Consider the following 23675-nt stretch of genomic DNA (forward strand, 5'->3'; position numbering starts at 1 on the left):
AGCCACTCATGACAATTCTGCTCCAGCCCCTCCACGTCCTTCTCACAGAGAGGGGCCCAGACCCGCACACATCTCTGAGGGCGCCCCTCACCAGCGCGGGTTCCAGCCTTCCATCGATGAACTTCGCATTCCCCCTCAGACTGCCACCCCTTTCCCCTTCGCTCTCAGCCCAGCCATGTCCCCTCAGCTCCCGGACATGTCCTGTCAGAGCACGGCCGTGCCCCTCAGCGGCCGGTCATGTCCCCTCACAGTGCGTCATGTCCCCTCACTGCCCTGCCCGCCCGGCTCCCCTCAGCGGCCGGTCATGTCCCCTCACAGTGCGTCATGTCCCCTCACGGCCCGCCCGGGTCCCCTCAGCGGCCGGTCACGTCCCCTCACGGCCCGCCCAAGTGCCCTCAGCTGTCCTTCCCCCCCTTCGCTGCCCGGCCCCGTCCCTCAGCCCGCCCCGGCCGCGGCGCGCTCCGCCTACCTCAGCGCCATCTCCGCCTCCGCCGCTCCTCGGGCCGCTGCTCCCGCCCATCTCCGCCGCGCCGCTCCGCCCCTTCCCGCGATAGCGCCGGGCCCGGTGTCATGGCGGCGGCGGAGGAGCCCGAGGTGGACATCGAAGGGGACCCTGCGGCCGCGCCGGGGTGAGTGAGGGTCGTGAGGGTCCCGCTATGGCTCCGGCCAGCGGGTGCCGTCCCCCCGCGGCGGGCGGGAGCTGTGAGGGGAGAGCCGCTCCTGAGGGGACAGCCCGGGCCGGGCGCTTCCCGCCGCTCCGGGAGAGACCTTGGAGTGTCACGGAGTGCCGTGGAGAGGGAGCATCCCTGGGAAGGGAACGGGGCTGTGATAGCGCTGCTGTGAGGAGAACGCGGAACCGCCGTCATGGGATCCCCCAGAGTCCGGAACAGCGCTGGGAGGCTGCTGGGAGAATCCTTAAAATACCCATGGAGAAGGTGCTGGGTTGTGTAACTSTGTTAGCGAGCTCGCGGAGGCAGGGAGGCTCAGGAAGCTGAACGCGGAGAGGGAGGTGTAGAAAAAGGATTCATAGAATGTTAAGGGTTTGGAAAAGGCCTTAAAGATCTAATTGCAACTCCCCTGTCATGAACAGCGATATCTCCCACTAAACCTGGTTGCTCAAGGCTTTATTCGATCTGCCCTTGAGCACTGCCAGGGTTGGGGCATCCACAGTCTCCCTGGRCAACCTGTGCCAGGGCCTCAGCATCCTCAAGTAAAGAATTTCTCTCTAATATCTAACCTAATTTTCCCTCTTTGAATTTGAACCCGTTAATCCTTGTCCTGGCACTACAGTTCCTGGCAAAGAATCTCTCTCCAGCTTCCCTGTAGCCCCTTCAGATACTGGAAGTTTGCTATCAGGGCTCCACACAACCTTCTCTTCTCCAGGCTGAACAGCCTCAACTCTCCCACACTGTTTTCATAGGGGATTTGCTCCACCCTTATCAACATTGTGGTTTCCCCTGGGCTTGCTCCAACACTTCCATGTCCTTCTTRTACTGGGTACCCCAGAGCTGGATGCAGCTTTCCAGGTGAGGTCTCACCAAGGCAGAGTAGAGGGGCAGAATCACCTCCCGTGCCCTGCTGCCCATGCTGCTTTTGWTGCATTCCATTGGCTTTCTGGGCTTCAGCAAATTCATGGATAAGGGATGCTGAGGTGAATGGACAGCAGCTCTAACACCTCAAATGGAGCACTTGCAGGTTCTGGGAGAGAACAAGAGGTTTGTACCAGGAACTCTGTCCTCAAGTAGCCTTTGCCACTGCTGCAGACAGGCTGCTGGCAAAGGGGGCTGTTGATCCTGCCCTCTCCTGGGTATGCTCCAAAAGAAGCAGGAGTTGTATTGATTTCTGGGCATGGAGACTCATTCTGATCCTTTGTCCTATAAAGAGRTGTTTGAAGTGCTGCACAAAGCAGTTCGGAGCAGTAGGTGAGTTTAATTTAGTAGCACTGCAGGGAATGTGGGACTAAGTTGTCTTTAGACAAGTGTGAATGTTCTGGAAGCAAAGATTTTTGAAAACAAGTAATTACATGAATTAGTAAGGAGATTTTATGCTGCATGAAAATAAAAGGAAGTTGATCAATTATGTTAATCAGGGACAGGTGTCTAAGTAGTAGTTATTTACAGAAAAGATTAAGCTTAAATTGGATGATGTTTGTAGGAACACTAGATTAAATATTGGGAAGAAACTCTTTCCTGTGAGGGTGGTGAGGTCCTGGCCAGGTTGGACAGGGCTTGGAGCAACCTGGACTAGTGGGAGGTGTCTCTGCCCATGGCAGAGGGTTGGAATGAGATGCTCTTCAAACCAAACCATTCCAGGATTTTATTCTRTGATTCTGACATCCCTGTATGACAGTATTCTGTTAAACCCCGTGTAAGTAGGAGCTGTCCTCAGCAGAAAAAGCAGTTTGTCTTTACAAGTAGATGTTTTTCCCTTATTGGGGGAAAGATGTAGAAATGTTAAGTGGAGATAATGCAACTCAATGATACGCAATATTTAAAATACAATTGTTCTGAACACTCGAATCACTTTCAGAGATCATGAAAACACAGCATCAAGCCTGCTGCAGGATCACTATCTTGATTCATCTTGGAGAACAGGCAATAATCTTGTAAGTATATTTTAAATCAATGCTGCTTCTAGCAAGGTTGTCCAAGCTTTTGTATTCTCCCTCCCCTCCATGCACTGGTTAGGTTTTTAACCAGTGCTTTTTCCTTACTTATTGAAATGATTACATATTTACATATATAGTCACTTAACAGTGTGACAGAATTAAGATATTAAAATGTATTTTTGTTATTTGCAGCCCTGGACGTTGGACAGCAGCATCAGTGAAGAAAACAGGGCTGTCATTGAGAAGATGCTGCTGGAAGAAGAGTATCCTTTTGTTGAGTTGGTTTTATGTTTTCCTATAGAACACTAAAAAAATTCCTGTTTCCAGAAGACCTGGACAAATCTTTCCCTGTTAAGGTGGCTGAAGGCCTGTCACCTGTTAGGTAGATTGCAGAAATGCTGCTGTAGAAACTGCAGTACTTGTTTCTACAGCTGGGTAATTCTAAACCAGTGTAATTTATATTATTTAAATTCTCACATGTACAAATATCCCTGATGCTTTGAAAACTTACTTAATGACTATTTCAGATATTATTTATCTAATAAATCACTTTCTGAAAAGATATGGCTCAACCAAAAGGAAGTGGAGAAAAGATCTATGAAAAGGTAAGATGCATCTGGGAAAATTTTTCAGTCCATCTAAAATAAGGTTATTTTCTGAGATATGCACCAACATCACAGTTACTAATTTTTATTTTYACTCTGTCTTTTATTTGCAGCCCACATAAGAAAACTGGAAAAGTAATGTACGTATATTTTAACAATTGAATTGCATTTTTAAGTGTGGGTGTCTGATTTTGTTAAGTTACCAGWTACTATTTTAAAAAAAGTTTCTTTCTTTTGTCTGGCTGTATAAAATTATTTAAGGGACCTTTCAACAGGAAGAAACGTTGTGTGTAACAGCAGGCTAGAATAAACTGGTTTTGTTTTTTTGGTTTTTTTTTGTAGCATAGTGGTCCTTTTGATAAAAAACTGTTAATTCTGGTTGACTTTTTTGCCTGAACTTTTCCTGTTGCCTACTTTTATGTATTTCTGTGCCATTAGTCACTAATGAATATTGAGTTGCCTTTAATCTTCTGTTGTGATGGAGAAGCTGATGTGATTCTCAGTATTTTATTTTATGAGTCACATTCATGTTTAGAGCAATASTTTGAGTTTTACCAAAGGTGGGGAGTAATCCTTCTGTCAGAATGTGCCTTGAGTGACTGGGATTGGAGAATGTCTGGTTTTGGGAAAGCATTGATTTCTGCTTCCCGCATGCCCAGGGTGCGATCGCCTACAAAATCTCCTGGCTGCTCCTTGAAGTGGACAGCAGAGGAAAAAGAGCTGTTTGAACAAGGACTGGTGAGTTTGTATATATATATAATGTTTTAAATTGAATTAATGAATTTATCTTGAATAGCAAAGTAGTTAAATGAATAAGCATGTTGTACAATCACAGTGTATTAACTATGGGAAGGATAATGTGTTCTTTAGGCAAATCAGATAATAAAGTGAAATTCTTTACTCTTGTAACGTCTGCAGAGATTGTATGGTTGTGCCAATTGTAAAAGGATTTGCTTTGCCAAGCACAAGGATTCCTTGGGAGAGCAAGCAGCAGGGGGCCTGAAATGGGTGAGGAACATCCTCTAGTTAAGAATAACAATAATTCTTACTATTGGATGCACTTTCCTTCTTGGAAAAATGGGAATAGTGAGCTTCTTTACCATGGGTTTGCTGTACTGTTTGTGCATTTTAATGAATAATCAAGGTCCTGAACTCATTTGACACATGCACTGCCATGTCTGAAATGTCAGAGTTTGGGTGACTTCTGTGTGCTGTGTTCTTTCAGGTGAAATTTGGCCGCAGGTGGACAAAAATTGCCAAGTTGATCGGCACTCGAACGGTTCTGCAAGTCAAGAGCTACGCTCGGCAGTACTTTAAGAACAAGGTAAATGGAGCATCTCTGGAGTTGGCAAAAAGGTGTTTGCCAATGGGTAGCTTGGTTTTAATCAGTCTTTCCAGGGCATTGCTRTCAAAGCATGTACTTCATTCATTCCAATATTCAGAAAAGTGGAATATCATTATTTGCAGATTTAAATGTGAAGTCCAACCTGATTTCCAATTCCTAGCATGACCAATATTTTTATTGCTGGTATGAAAATAGAAAAATAAATGTAGTACAGTTGTTGTCTCTAACACTGTTGGTTGTTATTCTGAAAATACTGGCTTTCTATTACCCTGTTTCTGCTATGTTGTTTTAGCTTCAGCCTCATTTGAGGTTTCATGGGCTTTAAGGTGAAATAACTGCTTTCTGGGGGTTTTTGACCGGAAATACATGTAAATTTACACTTGGGCTAAAGTGTACCTGTAATACTGTCTAAAATTCCTTTGCAATGAATTTAACTAAATTAAAAGGATAAGTTGAAGAAGAAACACTTCAGAATATCTGCTGTAAAAATAGTTCTSATTATTTGGGAGGCAGATGGTTTTGATTTGTTTTTCCCTCCTGAAAGTGTTTTATATTTTCTAAGGCAAAAAATGGTGATTCTGAAAAAGAAGAGCAAAGCCAGTGTGGGAGCAACCTTCCCATGGAAGATGGGATGAGGGTGGAAGCTGGAAACTTGAGAGGCCGGGCAGACCCCAACCTGAATGCGGTGAAAATTGAAAAGCTGTCAGATGATGAGGAAGTAGACATAACTGATGACATGGATGAACTACTCACTCCTGCCTTCCAGCAAGAGACTGGAAAATCTGAATTATCTGTTATTCCAAAAAGTCCAGTTGAAGAAACAAAAGCAGTGGAACAGGGTTTTTCATCTGCTGGACACAGTTCTACAACTGTTTTGCCTAAAGAAGATCCTCAGCATACCAGGCCAGAGACAGTGGATGCATTGGTATTTCCTGCTGTGGCAGCCACCTGTTCCCAGCACCTGAATGGGGATAAATGTGTGAATTTAGATTACCAGCAGTGCAATAATTTTATTGAGAAAGTTGAACAAAGYGGACCAGTCACATGTCATGGTACTGGACAAGGGGCTGATCAGGAGCTCAGTGAGGAGCAAAGAGACCCAGCTGATAATGGATTGCTTTTTCCTTCTCCCTGCCAAGTGGATGAAGATCATCAAGAAGAAGCAGAGGAGCTGAAGCCACCTGATCAAGAAGTGGAGGTTGACAGAAGCATCATCCTGGAAGAAGAAAAGCAGGCTATTCCCGAATTCTTTGAAGGGCGCCAGGCCAAAACACCAGAGCGTTATTTGAAAATCAGGAATTATATTTTGGATCAGTGGTGAGATGCATTCATTTCTTTTACTGAAATRAGTGATTAAGATGTCCTGGTTCGCTGTAGCTAAAACACTACTTAATACTAATAGCTTACTTCTGAAAAGAGTAAGATTAATTGTATGGTAGCTTGCCAGTGAGCAGCATTCATTATTAGTGCTTCTTTTGCATCTTCCCATTTTTTTCTCTGGCATTCTGAAAGCTGAATAATGAAAATACTTTGAAGCATTAAGAAAATGAATGTCCTGTATCAGAACAGGCTACATTTATTTTGGCTATGCTCTGTTCTTCCCATTTTTGCCATCCTATATGTAAGAATGGTTTTAATAAATGGTTGCTGAAAATAACTGATGACGTTAATTCTGCATTGTAGCCCTGCCTTTACAGAAGGGCAGCAAGAAGTAATACTCTGTGCTGGAACAAATAATGTTGACTAAAAGAATGCCTCMAATTAAGAATCAATTTGTGATTCTACTCTTAAATATTTTATATTCCATCTCCAAAGAATTGATGTAAGGAGCTGTAGTCACTTGTGGTAGCCAGCTCAAGGTACTTTGGTTGCCAGTTTTGGTTTGTGTGCTTGTTGTGCTTGCTTTGAAGTAGAAAGAATTACTGAGTTTAACTCTGTCCTCTCTCAGTTGTCTTGTGCACTGACATCTTGCTCCAGGTGCAAAGAAAGAATAAAATTCCATTCCACATCAGAGAAGTGTGAACTACAAAGATTCAGTATCAGTTTAAAAGGAAGGAATGAGTGAATAGAGTGAAAATAGGATCTCACTTAAAGTCACACAATTCCTTCATCTTCCCCACCGTGATTTGTTCTGCTCTTTGACAAGCCTGCTGTGCTTTGTTCTAGGGAGAGATGTAAACCCAAATACCTGAACAAGACCTCAGTGCGTCCTGGCYTGAAGAACTGCGGGGATGTCAACTGCATTGGGCGGATCCACACGTACCTGGAGTTGATAGGAGCAATAAACTTTGGCTGTGGTAAAGAAATTTCTGTTTGCATCAATAAATATTCTCTTTTGGTATAGTATTAAAGGATTGCCCAATGCTAGGGTGTACTGCTCACACAGAGGGTGCACGTTCATCCTTGCTAGGAAGGACCCTCTGATCAGATTGTCCCTCGTAACCTTGGAAAATCTAGAGGAGCTTGTAACCTGTTCACAGGATTATGAATTTTTGGGCTTACACAAAACCTTTTATGTTTTTTTTTCCCCCTTCCCTCATGTTTAGCCATTCCCCAGTTGGTGACATGGGGTTTTTTTTGTCCTTTTGTGTGTGCCCTGATACCAGCTGTGTCTGAAATTGTCCTCCTTATTACTAGGCRGAATTTAAGTAATCGTTTCTTTTCCCACACTAAATTATAACTATTTTCTAAATAAACCCAGTGCCTTCATCCTCAGGGCTAGTTTTTATATAATTCAATTGTTAAAATTAGGTGACCTGTTAAAAATATATGTGCAACTGTAACTTCATGTTGGTTCTGGATCAGTTTTGCTCCAAAGCCAAATGACAGTTAGCTAAGAGAGGAGCAATGTTCTAAAATACATTTTGTCTAAAGTTATTAAAAAWTAATTAACCATAAGGAAAGAGGCTTTGTTGTTTTAAAAGTGTAGTGGGAGAGTGCTGTGTCATCACTCAGATTTATGACTATCAAGAGATGTCTTTTCACTGTGAGGGTTTTGGTTGCTGTTTTTCCTGTACCATTTGCTGTTATTCATGTCACTCCTGTGTGCATGGCAGTGCTGAGTGGCTCTGAGCTCTGCTGACACAGGAATTGTCCCCTGTGTGTCGTGCAGAACAGGCTGTGTACAACCGCCCCCAGCCCGCCGACAGGAGCCGCTGCAGGGAGGGCAAGGACACGGTGGAAGCCTATCAGCTGGCCCAGCGCCTGCAGTCCATGGTACAGCCTGGGGGCAGCACCAACGGGGAAAACCTTCCCAGGGCACCTCAGGGAACTTGTCTGGTTCAGGCAGCAGTTTCCTTAGAGTGCCCTGTGATTCGGGTGTCAGTCTAGGTACAGGTGTCTCACACTTGGCTCACATGTTCAGGTTCTTCGCTACAGTTGTCTCGCAGGCTTTCCCCTGCAGTCCAAATCCCCTCCTCACCACCTCTCCATAATTTATTAGCCTGAATTAGCCAGAAAATAGTGAAATGTGTGATTAAGTTGCTTGCATTTTAACTGTTAAATACAGTAGGTATATGTTATGGCTTACTGAGAGCCTTATGCACACAGTTAAATACTGCAGAAACTCATTTATAACTGCATGAATTACCAAGGCTTGCTAGAGTTAATTTTTATATTCACAATTAATGTAGCATTTTTAACTACTTCACAGCAAAGTAAATCAGTTGATGGAGGAAAACTAAATCAATCCCACTTAAAAAAATAATAAATTGAAATGTAAAGAACTGTAGCATACACTAAATGTAGACACAYGGAGTTTATAGCTTTGTGTGTTGTCTGAGCAAGAATTCAGAGCTGGATATTGATGCCCTGTTGCTGTCAGGGATGTTGACATTCCATGGACCACCAAAAGGCTTCACAGCCTTAAAAACCCAAAACTTCACTGATGATAATTTGTGACACATTGTGAACTACTAATTCTGCAGAACTCCAGACTGTTCTTCATTATCTGGGAACATGTCACAGTGTCAGTACCATTCCTGGGGCAGTAACCTTTTGGACAGTGTCCTTAAGGTTGCCTAGATGAAGTTAAATGTAATTTTTTCAGGATAAGAGCTTTGACTCGTGGTGTTTTCTTGCCACAGCGCACGAGAAGACGGCGAGTGCGAGACCCTTGGGGAAACTGGTGTGATGCAAAGGATTTGGAAGGACAGACATTTGAGGTAACCCTCCTGTGTTTTAAACTTTTCTTAAATCATCAGTTCTTGCTAATTGCTGGCAGGTGGTGCATCAAACAGGCAAGGGAGCAGTTGTGTCACTGGGACTTAACCTCTCTTGTGGAAGCAGTAATGTGAAAGTAATGCAGCAGCTGTACACCTTCATGCTGATAAAAGCAACTGCATTTGGGGTTTTATGCCCATAGGAGATTTCATGACCTGTTGCTTTCAGTTAACTGCCTTAAGGGTAACAGTAGGGGATGGGAGAACAACATTCAAATGATATTCTTTCAGTCCTGTATGGTTTCCTTGTGCTCATTATGCAGGTGATAATGAGTTCCTAATATTAATTCTGCTACTAGCAATATCCCCAGAAATACTGTGGTTTATTAAATGCTTAAAAAATTCATACAAGGTTAAATATTTTATGGAAGAGTTGGAAAGAAGATACTTGTGTGTTCCTGCAATATCAAATTACATGAAAAGTAAAGAACTGTAAACACTCAATTTTTCTGTATAGAAAACCTTCTTAATTTTGCAGCCTTCAGTAATTACCTTTAGAACATCACGGAAGTAATTGTTAATGCCATACCTGTTTTTGAGTAACTGTGGTTTAATAATTCCAATACTTCCTGCAAAATACATATTTGGCTGGAAATAAAGGTTGAAAACATTAATCCCTGAAGAGGGATCATGATAAATTCTGGCCATTGTTTGTACTGTTAGATTGTCACACCTGKATTTATACCTGGTTTGTGATGTGGGCTATGATTTTACTGTGTTTGATTGACTTGGAGAGTGAGAGAACTCTATCATCAGATGAGGATTTGATGTTAGATTGTCACTCCTTCCATGCTGCTTGGTTCTGCCATGGCTCTATTTTGGGTAGTCCTCTAACACACAAATTACATCAAGAGGATAGGGATACCAGTAACTTATTCTGGGCTGGTTTTGCAATCAGGGCTGAAAAAGCACTTCAGACATTAAAACATCCATTTTTTTTAAATATCTTTTCAGCATCTCTCAGCTGAAGAATTAGCAAGAAGGAGAGAGGAAGAAAAAYTGAAACCTGCAAAATCTTCTAAAGGTTCAAGACAAATCAAAAGGTATTTGATGTACATCGTGTTCAAACATAGATCTGCTAGGAATTGAGCAAATGTCCTGTGTAGTGTCAGGCTGGAACCCTGCAAAGCATTAATATGTATCATGGTCTGAAATAGCAGGCATGCCTTTCAGATGTTCCGTGTTGGAATTCAGGAGTGTGGGAAGTGACATTTCTGTATTTGGTGGAAGTCATCCTAATGTGGGATGAGAAAATCAAATGAAGAAAACAAGGTTATTCCTCCTCTGCCAAGGAGACAGTGGGAAACTTGAAAAGTTTCCTGACTGTCCTACATCTTTAGAGAAATTTTCTTTCATTTTATAGTTCCTTTGATCCCTTTCAGCTGATACCATGCTGTGTGTTCACGACAGAAAAGCAGGTATGTACCTYTGAGTGAATTACCAAGAAAGCTTCATTGCTTAGGTAATTCTCATATACTCATTCTTGTGTTTATCATTTCAGGAACCCTTTCAGGTGAAAGTGTCTTCTGAAGCACTTTTAATAATGGATTTGGTGAGCATTAAGTTTTGTTTTTCAAGAAGCTGTGATTTGTATGCTGTGGGCTTGGGTTTTTTTTTGTTTTTTTTTTATGTGCAACATAAGAAGATGAAGAAAATGGAACAGTTTGCCCAGTGAAACTATGGCTGCCCCATCCCTGGAATGTTCAAGGCCAGGTTGGGTGCAGCTCAGAACAGCCTGATCTAATGGAAGGTGTCCCTGCCSATGACASCAGGGATAATGAGATAATTATTRAGGTCCCTTCCAACCCAAACCATTCTGTGATTCTTTCCAGTCAGAATCTAGTATTAAATAAAGCCCCTAAAATTAATGGAGTTTATATTGTGCTTGCTGTACWACTATTGACCTACTAGAAAAATTAATAAGAGCTTTGCTGCTTCACTAAGAGCTTTACTACTTACTACTCTCCATCATACTTTAAACTTAATTTGCTTAAAGCTACTTTCTGAAACTGACTTCTGAAACCTATGGCTTCATTTTCTCCCAGTCTGGGAACTGATTTTGTGTTTGCAAAGCAATTTGTGGGTTATTTCCAGAACAACAGGCTGTACCAAAATTGTGTGCATTTGTTCAGTACGCCCTGACTGCAGTTATTGAAGCCAACACTGCCTTGTGTATGGAAGTGTTATACCCTCGCACTAAATTTGTGGTGTGTTTATAATTAGCAAATTTMATCTCTTCTGTTTGCTTGAAATGGAAGTATTGGGTATTTGAGAGTCTTGAGTTGTCTWGAGTTTTCCTTCTACATGTCCTTGAGAAGTCCCTGACTTGTGAGAAATCCCACAACTTGGACTTTCCTGCTTGTTCCATCTCATTCCAGCACTCTCACGTGTCTCTGGCAGAAGTGATAGGACTGCTTGGTGGAAGATACTCTGAAGCTGACAAAATTGTGGAAGTAAGTGTTCGTCTTTTCACATTTTCTCTATAATATTAAAACTGAAATGATCATAGCTATAATTTGAATAGATGTAACTGTTATTTCTRAGTGGCTATTGATTAAATATACTAAAGTTCATCACTGTAGTCTTGAAATACAAGAGTTAAGTTGAAGAGTTGGGCTGTCAACTCTGTCACGACGAAGATGTGGTAAATGACTCTTAAAACTATAAGTTTAATGTAAGTGCTGGAGGTTTTTCATGGATGCAGCTGGAGGTTGTCTCCACAGGTGTGTGCAGCAGAGCCATGTAACAGCCTGAGCACAGGTCTGCAGTGCGAGATGGACCCGGTGTCCCAAACGCAGGCCTCGGAATCGCTGGCAGCCAGGGGCTTCCAGGTCATTGGCTGGTACCATTCACACCCTGCCTTCGACCCCAACCCCTCCATCMGGGACATCGACACTCAGGCTAAATACCAGGTACTGCAAAAACATAAAAACATGGAAAGAGCCAAAACCCCAACAGCCCTAAAGCTTCTRTGGCATTTACAAGGTCAATTCGCTGTTGCACTAATCCATCTTAAAACAGCTCAGGCATAAATTGATATAAATGTTCTTTTTTAGATTTCAGCACTGCTGTTCTGAACAAGATTGGAGTTTTGTATGTGGGGTTTTTTGTGTGTTTTTGTTTTTTTAGAGCTATTTCTCCAGGGGTGGTGCCATGTTCATYGGAATGATCATAAGCCCTTACAACAGGAATAATCCTCTCCCATATTCCCAGATCACCTGTCTGGTCATTAGTGATGAGATCAGTTCTGATGGTTCCTATCGTAAGTGTCCTTCTTTTATCCAGTGTCTTCCTTTTCCTTTCCCTTTTAGGTGTTAAGGGGAAAATGTCTGGGTCTGAATCTGAGAAATCAGTATTTATGTGTATTCATATTGGTAATACGATGGTATTGTATAAAYGTTATAATTTATATTGGTAACATGTGCTGGACAAACCCAGGAATTTGACTGAGAGAATGAAACCTGCAAGTTGTCAGGACAGGAATACACAAGTATAAATACATACAAGATTGATCTTCTGTATTAGTAGTTCCCACAATTCATGAAAGAAGTGAAAGGTTTGGGCCACAGGTCCCTTTTATTTACACACAGAGTCTATATGAACAGCTTAGAAACTGTTTCACAATGTCTTACTTGGCCTTTGCTGCATCACAGCATTCTGAACAGATTCTCTACTGGAGAAGACAGAAGTAAATAGCAAAGAATTGGCTGCTATACTGACCAAAAATYCTTAATTTTTGAGTAACGTGGCAATCAGAAGTTCAGAGGATCAAATAAATKTGCCAGCTGTCCAGGGGAACACAAGGCCCGAAAGCTGAAATGGCATTGGCATGAACCCCTAACTAAGGGAACAAATTCTTGATTAAAAATATCACTGACATTTCATGAAAACAGGATCTTTTCCTTTCTTGARCAGTTAAGGATGTCCCACACAAAATTTTCTGTATTGCAAGTGATGATCATATCTGCTCTTTTCCTGATACGCATTTCAGGAAAATCCCCCATATAACAGTAGATGGTTCTGGTARCTGCCTGTTCTCTCTCCTCCTCTCTCTATTTATAAAATCCTGATTTTTGCATCCACACTCCCAAGGTTTCCTGTTCTCTTGGCACAGCAATAKCTGAGGGCATGTAAGCCCACAGTTCCCTCTGTTTTTTCCTGTGCAAGTAGGCAAGGGAGACCATCTGCCTGGAGATTCACTGCACAGGCCTGGGGGAAGTGGAGCAGTGGCCACATCTGTGCACCAGTTCCTGTTTATCAAACTCACAGYCCTGTACTTTTATCCTCATTTCCCACACATCCCACCCTTGTGGGGGAGAGCTAAAATACTGACAAACTCTATTGCTCTGAGAAGCAGACATTTTTGTAGTCACATGCATTTTCTGAGAGTATTTCAGATCTCTGTTTATCTCCTGACATCAAGGTTTTACAAAAAGCCATCTCCTCTGGCTCTTTGGAAATTATTTACTKAAATTTGCAGTAAATTATTTTCCTTGTCCCTGATTTTTGGTAGATGAATTGTGTTCTGCAAATGATTTTCTGATAGTCCTTTAAAATATTTTCCAAAATTCTCTTCCCCTACCTGCAGTACACTAGAAAAATTTCTTCATTTCTGAGGAGAATTCCTTTGAAATGGAATACAATAGTCAGCACTTCATCATCAACCCATTCACACATAAAACCCAAACCTTTTTTATTCTCTTAATAACCACATAAATCTTAGAGAGACTACAAAATTGCTACTAAGTTATAACAATTGATTCAATTTTTCCATTTCTGGGTTTGTTGTAGATTTCTGTGTCCTTCCTTATGGAATGGGAATTGGCAAGGGCAGGGAGAACAGATTTGTTCCTACTCCCACCAGAATTAAATTTGGAATCCAAAACACGTCATCCTTTTACTTTAACCTCCTTAATGTTGTTAACTAAGAACTACAGGCTTCTGCAGTYAGTCATAAATGAGGAACAGTAATGGGGAAGGAAGGGATTGCACCTAAACTAAACAGGAAAAAAACAGTGGAGTGTAGCAGAAACACTGAATAATCATGTTCAATTGATTGCAGGCCTGCCCTACAAATTTGAAGTGCAGCAGATGTTGGAGGAGCCTCAGTGGGAATTAATATTTGAAAAAACAAGGTGGATAATTGAAAAATACAGATTTTGCCACAGGTATGTGTCTACTTCTGTTATGAACAGCCAGGTTGTCATTTTTATATGTTTATTGTTATGTTTCTGTCAACACTGTGGCTGCTTTCTCCAGCACTCCTATTTGTTTTTCTTCCAACAGCAGTGTCCCCATGGATAAAATTTTCCATCGAGATTCTGACCTGACTTGTTTGCAGAAAGTAAGTTTTCTTCTCTTAACTTTTTCATGTTAGRTGTCTTTTTCAATGCAGATCTGCTTCATGTCAGCAGAAGTCAGAGATATAAATTCCTCTCCTCAGTTTGGAGAAGAATTAATGGCTAATTACTCAGGCCTCTCCTCAGCATTTTGTGAATCTACACACATCTCCAGAGGAGATTTGGCCTTCTTGGTCCTTTGTTCCACCAATAAAATGGTGCTGTGCMATGTTTATCATGGATAAATAAGAAYTTTARTTTTCCAGACAGTGTAGTCACTGCTCTGGAGCTCTGACTAACAGCAGCTGTATCATTATTGCACAAACAAGACAGAAACTCTGCCCAAAGCAAAAGACATCAACAGAAAACTTGCACACAGTAATTGCCCACATTGATTTTTTTTGTTTCCTCTCAACATGACTTTGCTTMTAAAGTGTAAATGTAAAATTGAGTTGGTAGAATGCTCTGAAATTTAGCTGTTGGGTAATTGGTTTGAAAGACTTGGGTTTAGATCACCCTGTTCCTTTTAAATTTATAATGTACAAACACTTTTTGTAGTGTTAATCCTAAATAAATAAAGAAAAATCACTTTRCAGTCAGATAAAAGAGGGTAGAAATGACAATTTAAAACAAATTTCTTTTTCTCTTGCCTAGCTTTTGGAGTGCATGAGGAAGACTTTGGGCAAGGTTACAAACTGCCTCATTGYTGAAGAATTCTTGACTCAGATAGAAAACTTATTCCTTTCCACATACAAGAGTGAGAAAAGGGATAATGCTGAAGGAAGTGAGAACGAACATTCACATGAATTGCCGGTGTGATGGTTTTGGAATTTTGATTTTATTTTTTAGTTTCCCTCCATTATGTCAACTCTTTCAGAATTGTTATCCCTTTTAATAGTGACTGTTACAGAATCCAGTGTCMTCCTGTTGTTGTGGTTTAAAGATACTTTGAAAATTCCTAATGYGTGTGACCAGTGTGCCTGAGGAATGCTGTGGAGTTAATGATTGCCCAGTCTGATGTTTGGGGAGGAGGACACCCTGTCAAGAATGCTGTGCATCAGTCTTTCAATTTGGGAATTTTCTCTAATGGTTTTATGTACAGGTGAACCTCTAACTCGGAATTGATTTGTTCCTTTGGTTTAGAGAGTGTAAGTTTGAATGAGTTCATGAAAAGGAAACTTAACTGAAATGAGAGTTTTGTAGCTCAAGCTTTCCTGTTTTATTCAGTTGTAGCAAAATACATCACCCAGTTTCTTTTTTCACTCCTGTTTTATTAATAACTTTTACCCATTGATTCTGATGGTCAAGTAGCTTTTTGGCACGTTCTTTGCCATCCTGCTTCTATATTGGGGAGAAAAAGCTGACAAGTTTTCATGACTTCTCAGTAGTGGCTGTGCTTGTTTCCAGTGGAAATAATAACTCCTGTCTTACTACAGGTTGCATCTTTGTGACCTTCCATTCTACAGGGAGGTTTTATGTTGTTCTCTAGATCATTGTGGTTTGTCCACTTCTAATTTTTAATGTTTCCTGTGGAAACAAGAGCTCTTGATGGATGGCAAACTGAGTGTAAGGAGCAGAAAAGTATTTGTGCTTTTAAAGAAAAGAAATTCCCACTTTTATATTCAGAGTCTTCTCTATAATGTACAGTTCAATGAGAGAACAATCAGTTCCTCAGTTATGATTTCATACAGGTATATATTTAGATAAAGCAGTCACAAATTGGTCTTGATTGAGAAGTTTCCTGATTGCAACTTGGAAATGTTTCATGAGCTGTATCACTGTGAATCTTCTTAGAAAAAATGTGCTTTGCTTTCTAAATACTAAGGAAAATTGACTTATCTACACATAATACTATGTACACAGGTTTATCTTTGGTTCGAGTTTCTCAGAGAGGTCTAAAGTWTATTTGAAAGTCTCAAGCAAGACTTTGAGTTTATAGCTAGAGGGGAGACAAAGGACACAATTTTTGTTTTAAGAAAATGTGTGTGTGTATATATATAGTTCTACATAACATAAATGGAATTTCAAGATTTTATATGTTTCAGCTTTTTATTTGTATAAAGAGTTTGAAAAGCTTTAAAACCATAGAATTGCATCCCAAGGAGGGAGCTCCTTCCCAGAGAGTTAATGTTATGTTTTTACCAGGCTTCATGAATCTCTCTGTCAYTAAGGGGAAGGTGCAGAACCTGATTGGACAAAAAAGTGAGCCCTTGAAACTCAGTGGTTTTCCCACATTCAGGAGCTGTGCACTCAGAAGTACTGGTGGGTGTTCTGTGCTCCATGATCAGATGTGCTGGTGCACAGCTTTAGGTCCCACTGCTGTGTGTAATTTTCCACTTGGTGTAGCCACCTCTGGCATRTTGACTCAGTCTGCATTTACTCTAAATTGTCATCTTTGGGGCTTCCTGCCTACCAGTATTGCATGGATTCCAGTATTCCCAGTTAACCTACACATGAGGTGGGGAAGCACTCCTGCCTCTCATGGGGTGCTCTGCAGTGTTCAGCTGCAGTTTTGCCCAGGTCACTCCAGAGAAACCCCCAGTGTCCTGTCCTGACCGCTGGAACTAGAGCTGGTTGGGAGGATTTTGAACTTCTTGTGTAAGAACACCATGAAGTAGATACTGTTCATTGTCCACATCCTATTGCAGGCCAGGATTAGTCAGGTAGTGGTAACAATGTCCTGGCTGTTTTTCTTTGATGATTTCCCTGAGTTAAAGTAACACAGTTGTGTTATTGTATTTATAGTATTGTTACATAAGGAAAGTTTTGAGTAACCCAGAATTTGAAGTGATTTGTTTCTGAGGCCAGGGAGCAGGATTGAGCCTTTGACATGTGCATAAAGGCTCCAGATTTCCAAGAGTTTGTTAGCAGGGTGGTGTGGGAGAAAATACAATGCTTGTACCATCAGGATCCAGTCTTGCACACAGAATTCTATAGGACTTGGAAAGAGCACAGCTGTGATGCTGAGTAATGACTCTGCTGACAGGAGCCAGGGTMAGAAAATAAACTAACCTACTTTTCATCATTTAGTTTCACTGAGTGGTTCATGATAGGAGTTTGGAAGTTGCATGCTTCCCAGGAGATAAAAATCTGTTTAACTAATATACCAGTTCTGCTACCAAACACATATTAGGCATGAAAGTTTTTTATTATAAAGCTTTCTTTTCCTCATCCAGGCTTTTTTGAGTGGACCTGTGTGAAATAATCTGTTATTCCTTTCCATAGGACCAGTGTTACACCTTGCCAAGTTGTTGCTCAGGAGATAAGAAATCGTTGAGTAGTGAGTAAAATGGTACAGCTAAAACCAGAATTCAACAGTTTAGAAAAGGCAAAAAATAAATTAACAAAAGCTACAGAATAACCCCAAACAACCCCCCCAAGATGTCACTTCTGGCAAATATCCCTGTGGGCATTTGTTGGCTGGATCATGTTTTGCTCTCCCAGTTACTAGCAGGGCTGCTTCACAGGAATGCAAATCTTGTGTGCAACCCCTATTTTTGGTTTTTTTTAATAATTTCCAAAATTTTAATAACTTTCCAAAAACAATTCAGTTGAAAAAAAATAAAATACATAACCAAGCAAAAAGCGCTGGTGCCATTGATATTCAGTACTTTATTCCTCTGCTTGCTTCTCTGCTATTCCTGACTGATGATAGACAAGAGTCTACTAATAAAGATTTATATGCAATACTCTGAAAGGTGTGTATTTGTATTTGTATTTGTTACAGCTTCTTGTCTCTGAGTACTGGGTCTAGAATTTCTTTATTCCGTGTCGGTGGCAATGGCCAAGTGAGAGAATAAAGCTCAGTTCCAGCAGAGGGCGCTTTGTTACAGCTGATRGAGGAAAGGTTTGGAACTCGGAGCAAAACTGTTCTATGAGTCTCTAAATTTCTGGATAGGGGGCACWTTTTAAGGCACTAGCCGTGTRCCTCAGTTGTTTCCTTGATTTGTTCTTACACCCTCTGTGTTTTAGTCTCCTTCAGAAGATGAGCCAGTGCTACCTGGGGCMCGGATGCCACGATGGTCACCCAGGGTGTGCCACAGAGCCCTCAGTCCTGAGAAGTGTGGGTAAACCATGAGGATGCCCAACAGATGCCTTTCACTCAGCCATATTCATTGCCCRAATCTGATCCAAACATGTTGGTTCCAGCTCTATTAACCAGACCCCTTCCTGCTGTGYTGGAGAGAGTTCACTGCTGGGCAGGGCTGAGCCATGAGGACAGAGTGTGTGGAGGAGGACAGTGCACCCCAAAAGTGGGTGTGGCACAGCTGTGCACCCCAAGTGTCTGCATGGGGAGGGAGAGGTGCTGTGCTGGTGCTGTGCACCCCCTAAGGAAGTGAGGGATGAGGGACTTCACCCACCCCCATGGGAAGCAGCTGGTGGTTTAACATCCCAGTGAACACTGTAATCATATGTGATGCTGGACAAAGTATTTAATGGCCTAGATAAAAGTATTCGGGTTGTTTAATTGCTATTTTACATAGACCTACTGCCCTACTTTTACGAGGTTTAGAATTGTGCTGAGAAATTGTTTCCATGGAAGCAGAGATCACTAAAGAAATAATGCACTCCACATGTCCTACAGGATTATTCCTTTTACAGCCTGCTGTTCTAAATAATTAACTCCTGTAGTACTGTTACAGCTTAGCAYGGATTAAAAGAAATAATACATTTTTTGGTTTCATAGAGGCATTACATATTTTTTAATATATATAAGTAGTTGAAATATAGATATATAGACAGTTGGAAAAACTTGTCTTTAAAGTAAGTGTTCCTTATTTACAGAGGGGAAAATTCACTAGTAAAAGTCAGGGAAGAAGTGCACTTCTATTTTGAACTGTATTTCACATTTGACATTTAAATAACATGAAATAAAGACAAGATATGAGGCAGTAGATGACAGTTAAATGGATTTTGACTTTGAAGGAGGGATCTGAAAATAAAAAAAAGGGAACTTATTGTACTGTGGGTAAATGAATGACTTAAAAATTGGAAAAGAGTGACTAAACTATTATAGAATCATCAACATGACAAATTGACTTACCTGGCAATTTTAATAATAGTTTCAGCTGTAGATCTCAATTATTTTCCAAGAAAGGTAACTACAGTTATTATTACCTGAAGGAATATCCRGATTGTGCCCTGCTTTGGCAGAGGGTATTTATGTCCTATTTCCATGTGGAGCTGTGATTTGACACCTACTCTGAGTTCTGAACACTCCCTGGCAGGCAGGGAGTAGACACAGACRTGAGCCAGGACTGCAGGAGCTGGCACGGAGTGCAAGTGGGGCAGTGCACAGCTCACAGGTAGGAGTTGACTGCAAGGCACGTGGCTGGGAGTGCAGTGCACACACTGCTCTGTGGTCATTACTGCTCCCAAAATAATGATTTATAAAGAGTCTGACAGCRTTTGACAAGTCAGATGAATGGGACTCACTTAATGCAAACTGGAAAATCTCTTTCAGCTGCTGCCAAAACACATGGAAATGGTAATAYTGGCTTTGTAGATCACTGGGAGACTTGGGAGTCACTGGAGTGTTCTGTGAAAGGCATTACTTAAAGTTCAGATTGAAAAATTTCTTCAGAAATGACAAACAACTTTGTAAGGGTGACACAAGCATGAAAATCAGCATTCCTAGTGCTGYCTTGGGATGAGAACATGCCAAAGGGAAGGTGGGAGGGAAGTTTTCCATGCTGGAACATGAGGCTGTGCTCTCTATGCAGGAGAGCAGCCATCAGCCTGGTCARCATTTGTTCCATGTGAATCGACAGCTGCTCCAGACAGCAAACATCAAACTGCAAAAGGCTTTATTTAATAAAGTTATGAAAGTAGAAAGTCCATAACATAATAATCTAGATAGTGGAATGATAGAGATGCTGTGTAGTGAAAGACAGATGAAAAGCCAGGATGGAAGTGGAAGAGTAGGATTTCTTCCAACTGAAATGGGATAGCTCCTTATACACGTTTGCATATAGTGCAAACAAATTCTAAGAAGGCAAAGGGCCAGCTGCTTGTCTTTAATCCGTAACGGAAGYCCATGGTAGGAGCTTGGATTCTGTCTCTTGCCTGTTGTTTCCTCGTCAAGCAGGAGTGAGGGAGGCACCTGGATGCAGGTGCCACTCCCTGAGAAGTAACAGGGAGCTGGAAAGCTTCAGCTTGTTGACTGGGATTTGGGTAGGAGATGCCAGTTGTTTTGGAAGAAGAACCTGTTTGGTGGGTCTGGTTTGAATCAATAAAGGGAGCAGCAGTGTGTAGGAATGAGCAGGCTCCATCAGTAGATTAAAGCCTCAGATGCTGCCTGCTGTCACTCAGGATTTTATCTGTGCTTTTCTCCTGCACTATGGAGCCTCTTTTTGGGGCTGTGCTGGGTTTGATTGTGGCAGTCGCTTCCCCAGCCCACAGCAACTGTACCTGTGCGACCAACAAGTGGGCAGTGTGTGCCCAGGACAGCTCTGGGATCTGCACCTGCAGCCTGCAAGGCTCAGACCACCCCGTGGACTGCTCAACCCTGACTTCAAAATGCTTCCTGATGAAGGCAGAAATGATCCCCTGGAAGGAGAAGCGTCTCTGGAAACCTCCCCATGCGCTCTCAGACAGCGATGGCATTTACAACCCCGACTGCGAGGACAGTGGCRTGTTCAAAGCCAGGCAGTGCAATGAATCCAGCAGCTGCTGGTGTGTGAACTCTGCCGGAGTGCGCAGGACTGAGAAGGGAGACAGGAGCCTGAACTGCAGCGAGCTGGTGCGGACAAGGTGGATCTACATCGAAGTGACACACCGGAGAAGGTCCAGTGCCTTCCGTGTCTCTGACGTGGCAAAGGCCCTGACACAGCTGTTTGAGAGCAGGTACAAGCTGAACCCCAAGTACATCTCAGCCATCAAGTACGATCCCCCACTCATCCAAATCCGCCTGAACCAGAACGAGAAACCCAGGTGGGATGTAGACATAGCTGATGCAGCCTATTACTTTGAAAAAGATGTAAACAATGACTCTGTATTTCATCCCAGCAGTAAATTGACTCTCTCGGTCAAAGGAGATGCTCTGGCTATTGAAAAGCTCTGGATTTCCTATGTTGATGAAAAGCCCCCAGAGTTCTGCATGAGGCAGCTGGCAGCTGGCATTAGTGCTGTGGTCACCGTGATTGTCCTGACTGCTGGCGTTGGCATCGCTGTGCTGCTCACCCTCAGGTGGCTGCACGCAAGGAAGTATAAAAAATTTGAGTGTAAAGAAATGGGGGAAATTAAAACCCCAAGATCAGAGCTGYCCTGAATTGAAAGAAGAAAGGCAACTGCCGGAAGAAAAGAAAAAAAGAGGCAAAAAATATAAGTAACAGACTCAGTGATGGATTCCTTCCTACAGGAATTTGTACACTGACTGTTCTAAATTATTCTTGTTTAGTAAGAATTAATTTTTTGGGTATAAACGAATTTGGGAGTCAGTTACCTAAATATTTTAAMTGGCTGCTACTTTGGAGGGTAAGAAAACTGTTACAGCTGTCTATTTAACATAACACAGAATGCTTTCACTCCTGCTGCAGGCCTGGCTCAGATTGCTTAAATACTTAAATACTCTGTGGGGTTCTTGGTGTATCTACTGACTCAAATTAAAATACTTGCCTCAGCATATTTGGACTAGATTGCTGCTTTCTGCTTGGTAAACTTTTTTAAAATGCAGTTTGTTTTTTGTGCATGGGGTCTTTTTTAAAAAAAAAGTTTCTGGAACTTTTTTTTTATCAATAAATAATTTTATAAATATTATKAAATAACCAAAAAAAGTCATGATAAGATACTCCCCAGCATCAGAAGCTTTTATAGAGTCATTTGTTAGGAAATCTCACAGGTGTTGGGGTGCTTCCAGGGGCAGAGATCCCAAGTTGCCAGGTTTGTATTCAGGCAGCACAGTGAGCTATTCCCACTTGTGCTCTTTAATGAGGGTCTGACACTCCYAGTCAGCAAAGATCCCTTGATCCCAATGCAAGTGTAAGTTAACCTTGGTGTTCTGCCCACATTCCAACTCTGGTAATAGCTTTCTGTCTACCTAAATTGCCTGGGCAATTTTAATGGGAGGAGATATTTTTCAGTGTTGTACAGCTTCACTGAGAAACTACACAATGCTCCRGGACAGGCTGAAAAAGAGCTTTATTCCAACTGAGCTGCAGGGGGAATTTAAGAAAAGAGTGTAATTACTGAAGTTGGATTTTGGCCAACAACTGGTGTGCTTTGCTACCTACGAATCTGCTGCATTTCTTGTTTGGGGAGCCATATCCCCCATGAAGGACATTTTAAAGAAAATAATGGCTGTTGTTAAATGTTGGGATATTGTCAGWTCCATTCTCTGTGCTGTGTGTGGATGTCTAAGTCCATCACTCTCATCTGTTTCCTTCACCTCCATCAGCTCCACCCGGGCACTGCAGCAGGGCCAGCAGCTCTTTTCTCTGTATTAGTTTCAGTGTTGCCAGTTTGCACTTCTAATTACAGTCAGGAATGTGCTACTTCCATGGCAAACCATTAAATATGCTGCTCTGGTTCCACTGAATGAAAAGAATATCAGGGACAAAAAGGTTTCTGCCTTTGTTTATAGATGCTATTGGGTAATAATTTTTGGCTCAACATACACTGTTTCCATTTAACCTCACACTTGTTCACTTACCTGCTGGAAAATTCTGGGTAYGTAGTTTGGGATGGATGCATCACATTTTCCCAAACTAAGATTTTCATGCAATTGCAGCAGCAGCATTAATACATTCACAGTTTTGGAGCAGGGTCTATAATTTATTGTGTGCCTTACAGCAACAYATTGAAGCTGCTTGTTTGTCAGTCAGTAGTACACACTTGTGCTGAGAGAAGATGAAGCGAGAATTTGAGATCTAGGCTGAATATTTCCATATCATAGGAAAACTCAGAACTTAGCCTAACTCCATACAATTTTGCAAACAGCCATTTATAAAACAGATTAAATTAAAAATCTAGAGCTGAGCAGCCCTCAGTGCTGAAGAAATGTAGAATGAGAATTAAAATTTCCCAAGTGCATTGCTTAACTACTTTTTTAACTTACGCAGATCAAAGCCATGTGTTTGTGCTTCCATCAGAGATCATGAGATGTGCAGTCTTTTCTGGGGATCTACTGTGGCTTTAACAGTCTTTTAAAATCCCTGCATTTTTCTCTTTTCTGTTGTAAGAAAAATACCATTTTAAAGGTGAATTACAAGGATTTTATAATATAAACGTATAGGCATAACTTGAATAGGAGAGGCAAAAGTGACTTTTAAAAAAAAAATCTTAGCAGGTGACAGTGTCAGCATCTTTCCATGGCTCCTGTTTTTCTTTTTAGTAGCTGAAATTAAGAAGAGTGGCTGTTCTGGTGCCATTCATATTTTTATTAATCATTAAAGGACTGCCCCATGAAAGCCATGTGTTGTGGTTGGAAATTTCTTTGCTAGTCCTTAAGCACACTGGTCAGGGATTGGAAATGCACTAGGGTTGGTTAATAGGAGGGATAAGGTGTCAGMATTAATCAATAGAATGAGAAGATTAATTGAAGCACAAAGCTCAGAGAAC

The 23675-nt window shown here is 41.6% G+C and overlaps 2 protein-coding genes across 2 annotated transcripts; both read left to right on the forward strand.

The window, feature by feature from the left end:
• Positions 1-519: 519 nt before the first annotated feature.
• MYSM1 (Myb like, SWIRM and MPN domains 1) lies at positions 520-15379 on the forward strand. Its single transcript, XM_057370420.1, has 20 exons — positions 520-629; positions 2530-2605; positions 2801-2871; positions 3136-3213; positions 3327-3353; positions 3873-3951; positions 4439-4537; positions 5121-5875; positions 6725-6855; positions 7671-7774; positions 8644-8721; positions 9733-9821; positions 10142-10196; positions 10280-10330; positions 11157-11231; positions 11502-11690; positions 11908-12040; positions 13841-13946; positions 14065-14122; positions 14772-15379. The coding sequence occupies exons 1-20, from the start codon at positions 571-573 to the stop codon at positions 14934-14936; spliced, it is 2478 nt and encodes an 825-aa protein (XP_057226403.1). The 5' UTR covers positions 520-570; the 3' UTR covers positions 14937-15379.
• Positions 15380-20363: 4984 nt separating this feature from the next.
• On the forward strand, positions 20364-21830 carry TACSTD2 (tumor associated calcium signal transducer 2). Its single transcript, XM_057370421.1, has one exon. The coding sequence runs from the start codon at positions 20458-20460 to the stop codon at positions 21385-21387; it is 930 nt and encodes a 309-aa protein (XP_057226404.1). The 5' UTR covers positions 20364-20457; the 3' UTR covers positions 21388-21830.
• The last annotated feature ends 1845 nt before the right edge of the window (positions 21831-23675 follow it).

This window comes from Malurus melanocephalus, unplaced genomic scaffold (assembly GCF_030028575.1).
Source record: "Malurus melanocephalus ecotype Western Australia unplaced genomic scaffold, MMel_1.1 scaffold_125, whole genome shotgun sequence".
Lineage (NCBI taxonomy): Eukaryota > Metazoa > Chordata > Aves > Passeriformes > Maluridae > Malurus > Malurus melanocephalus.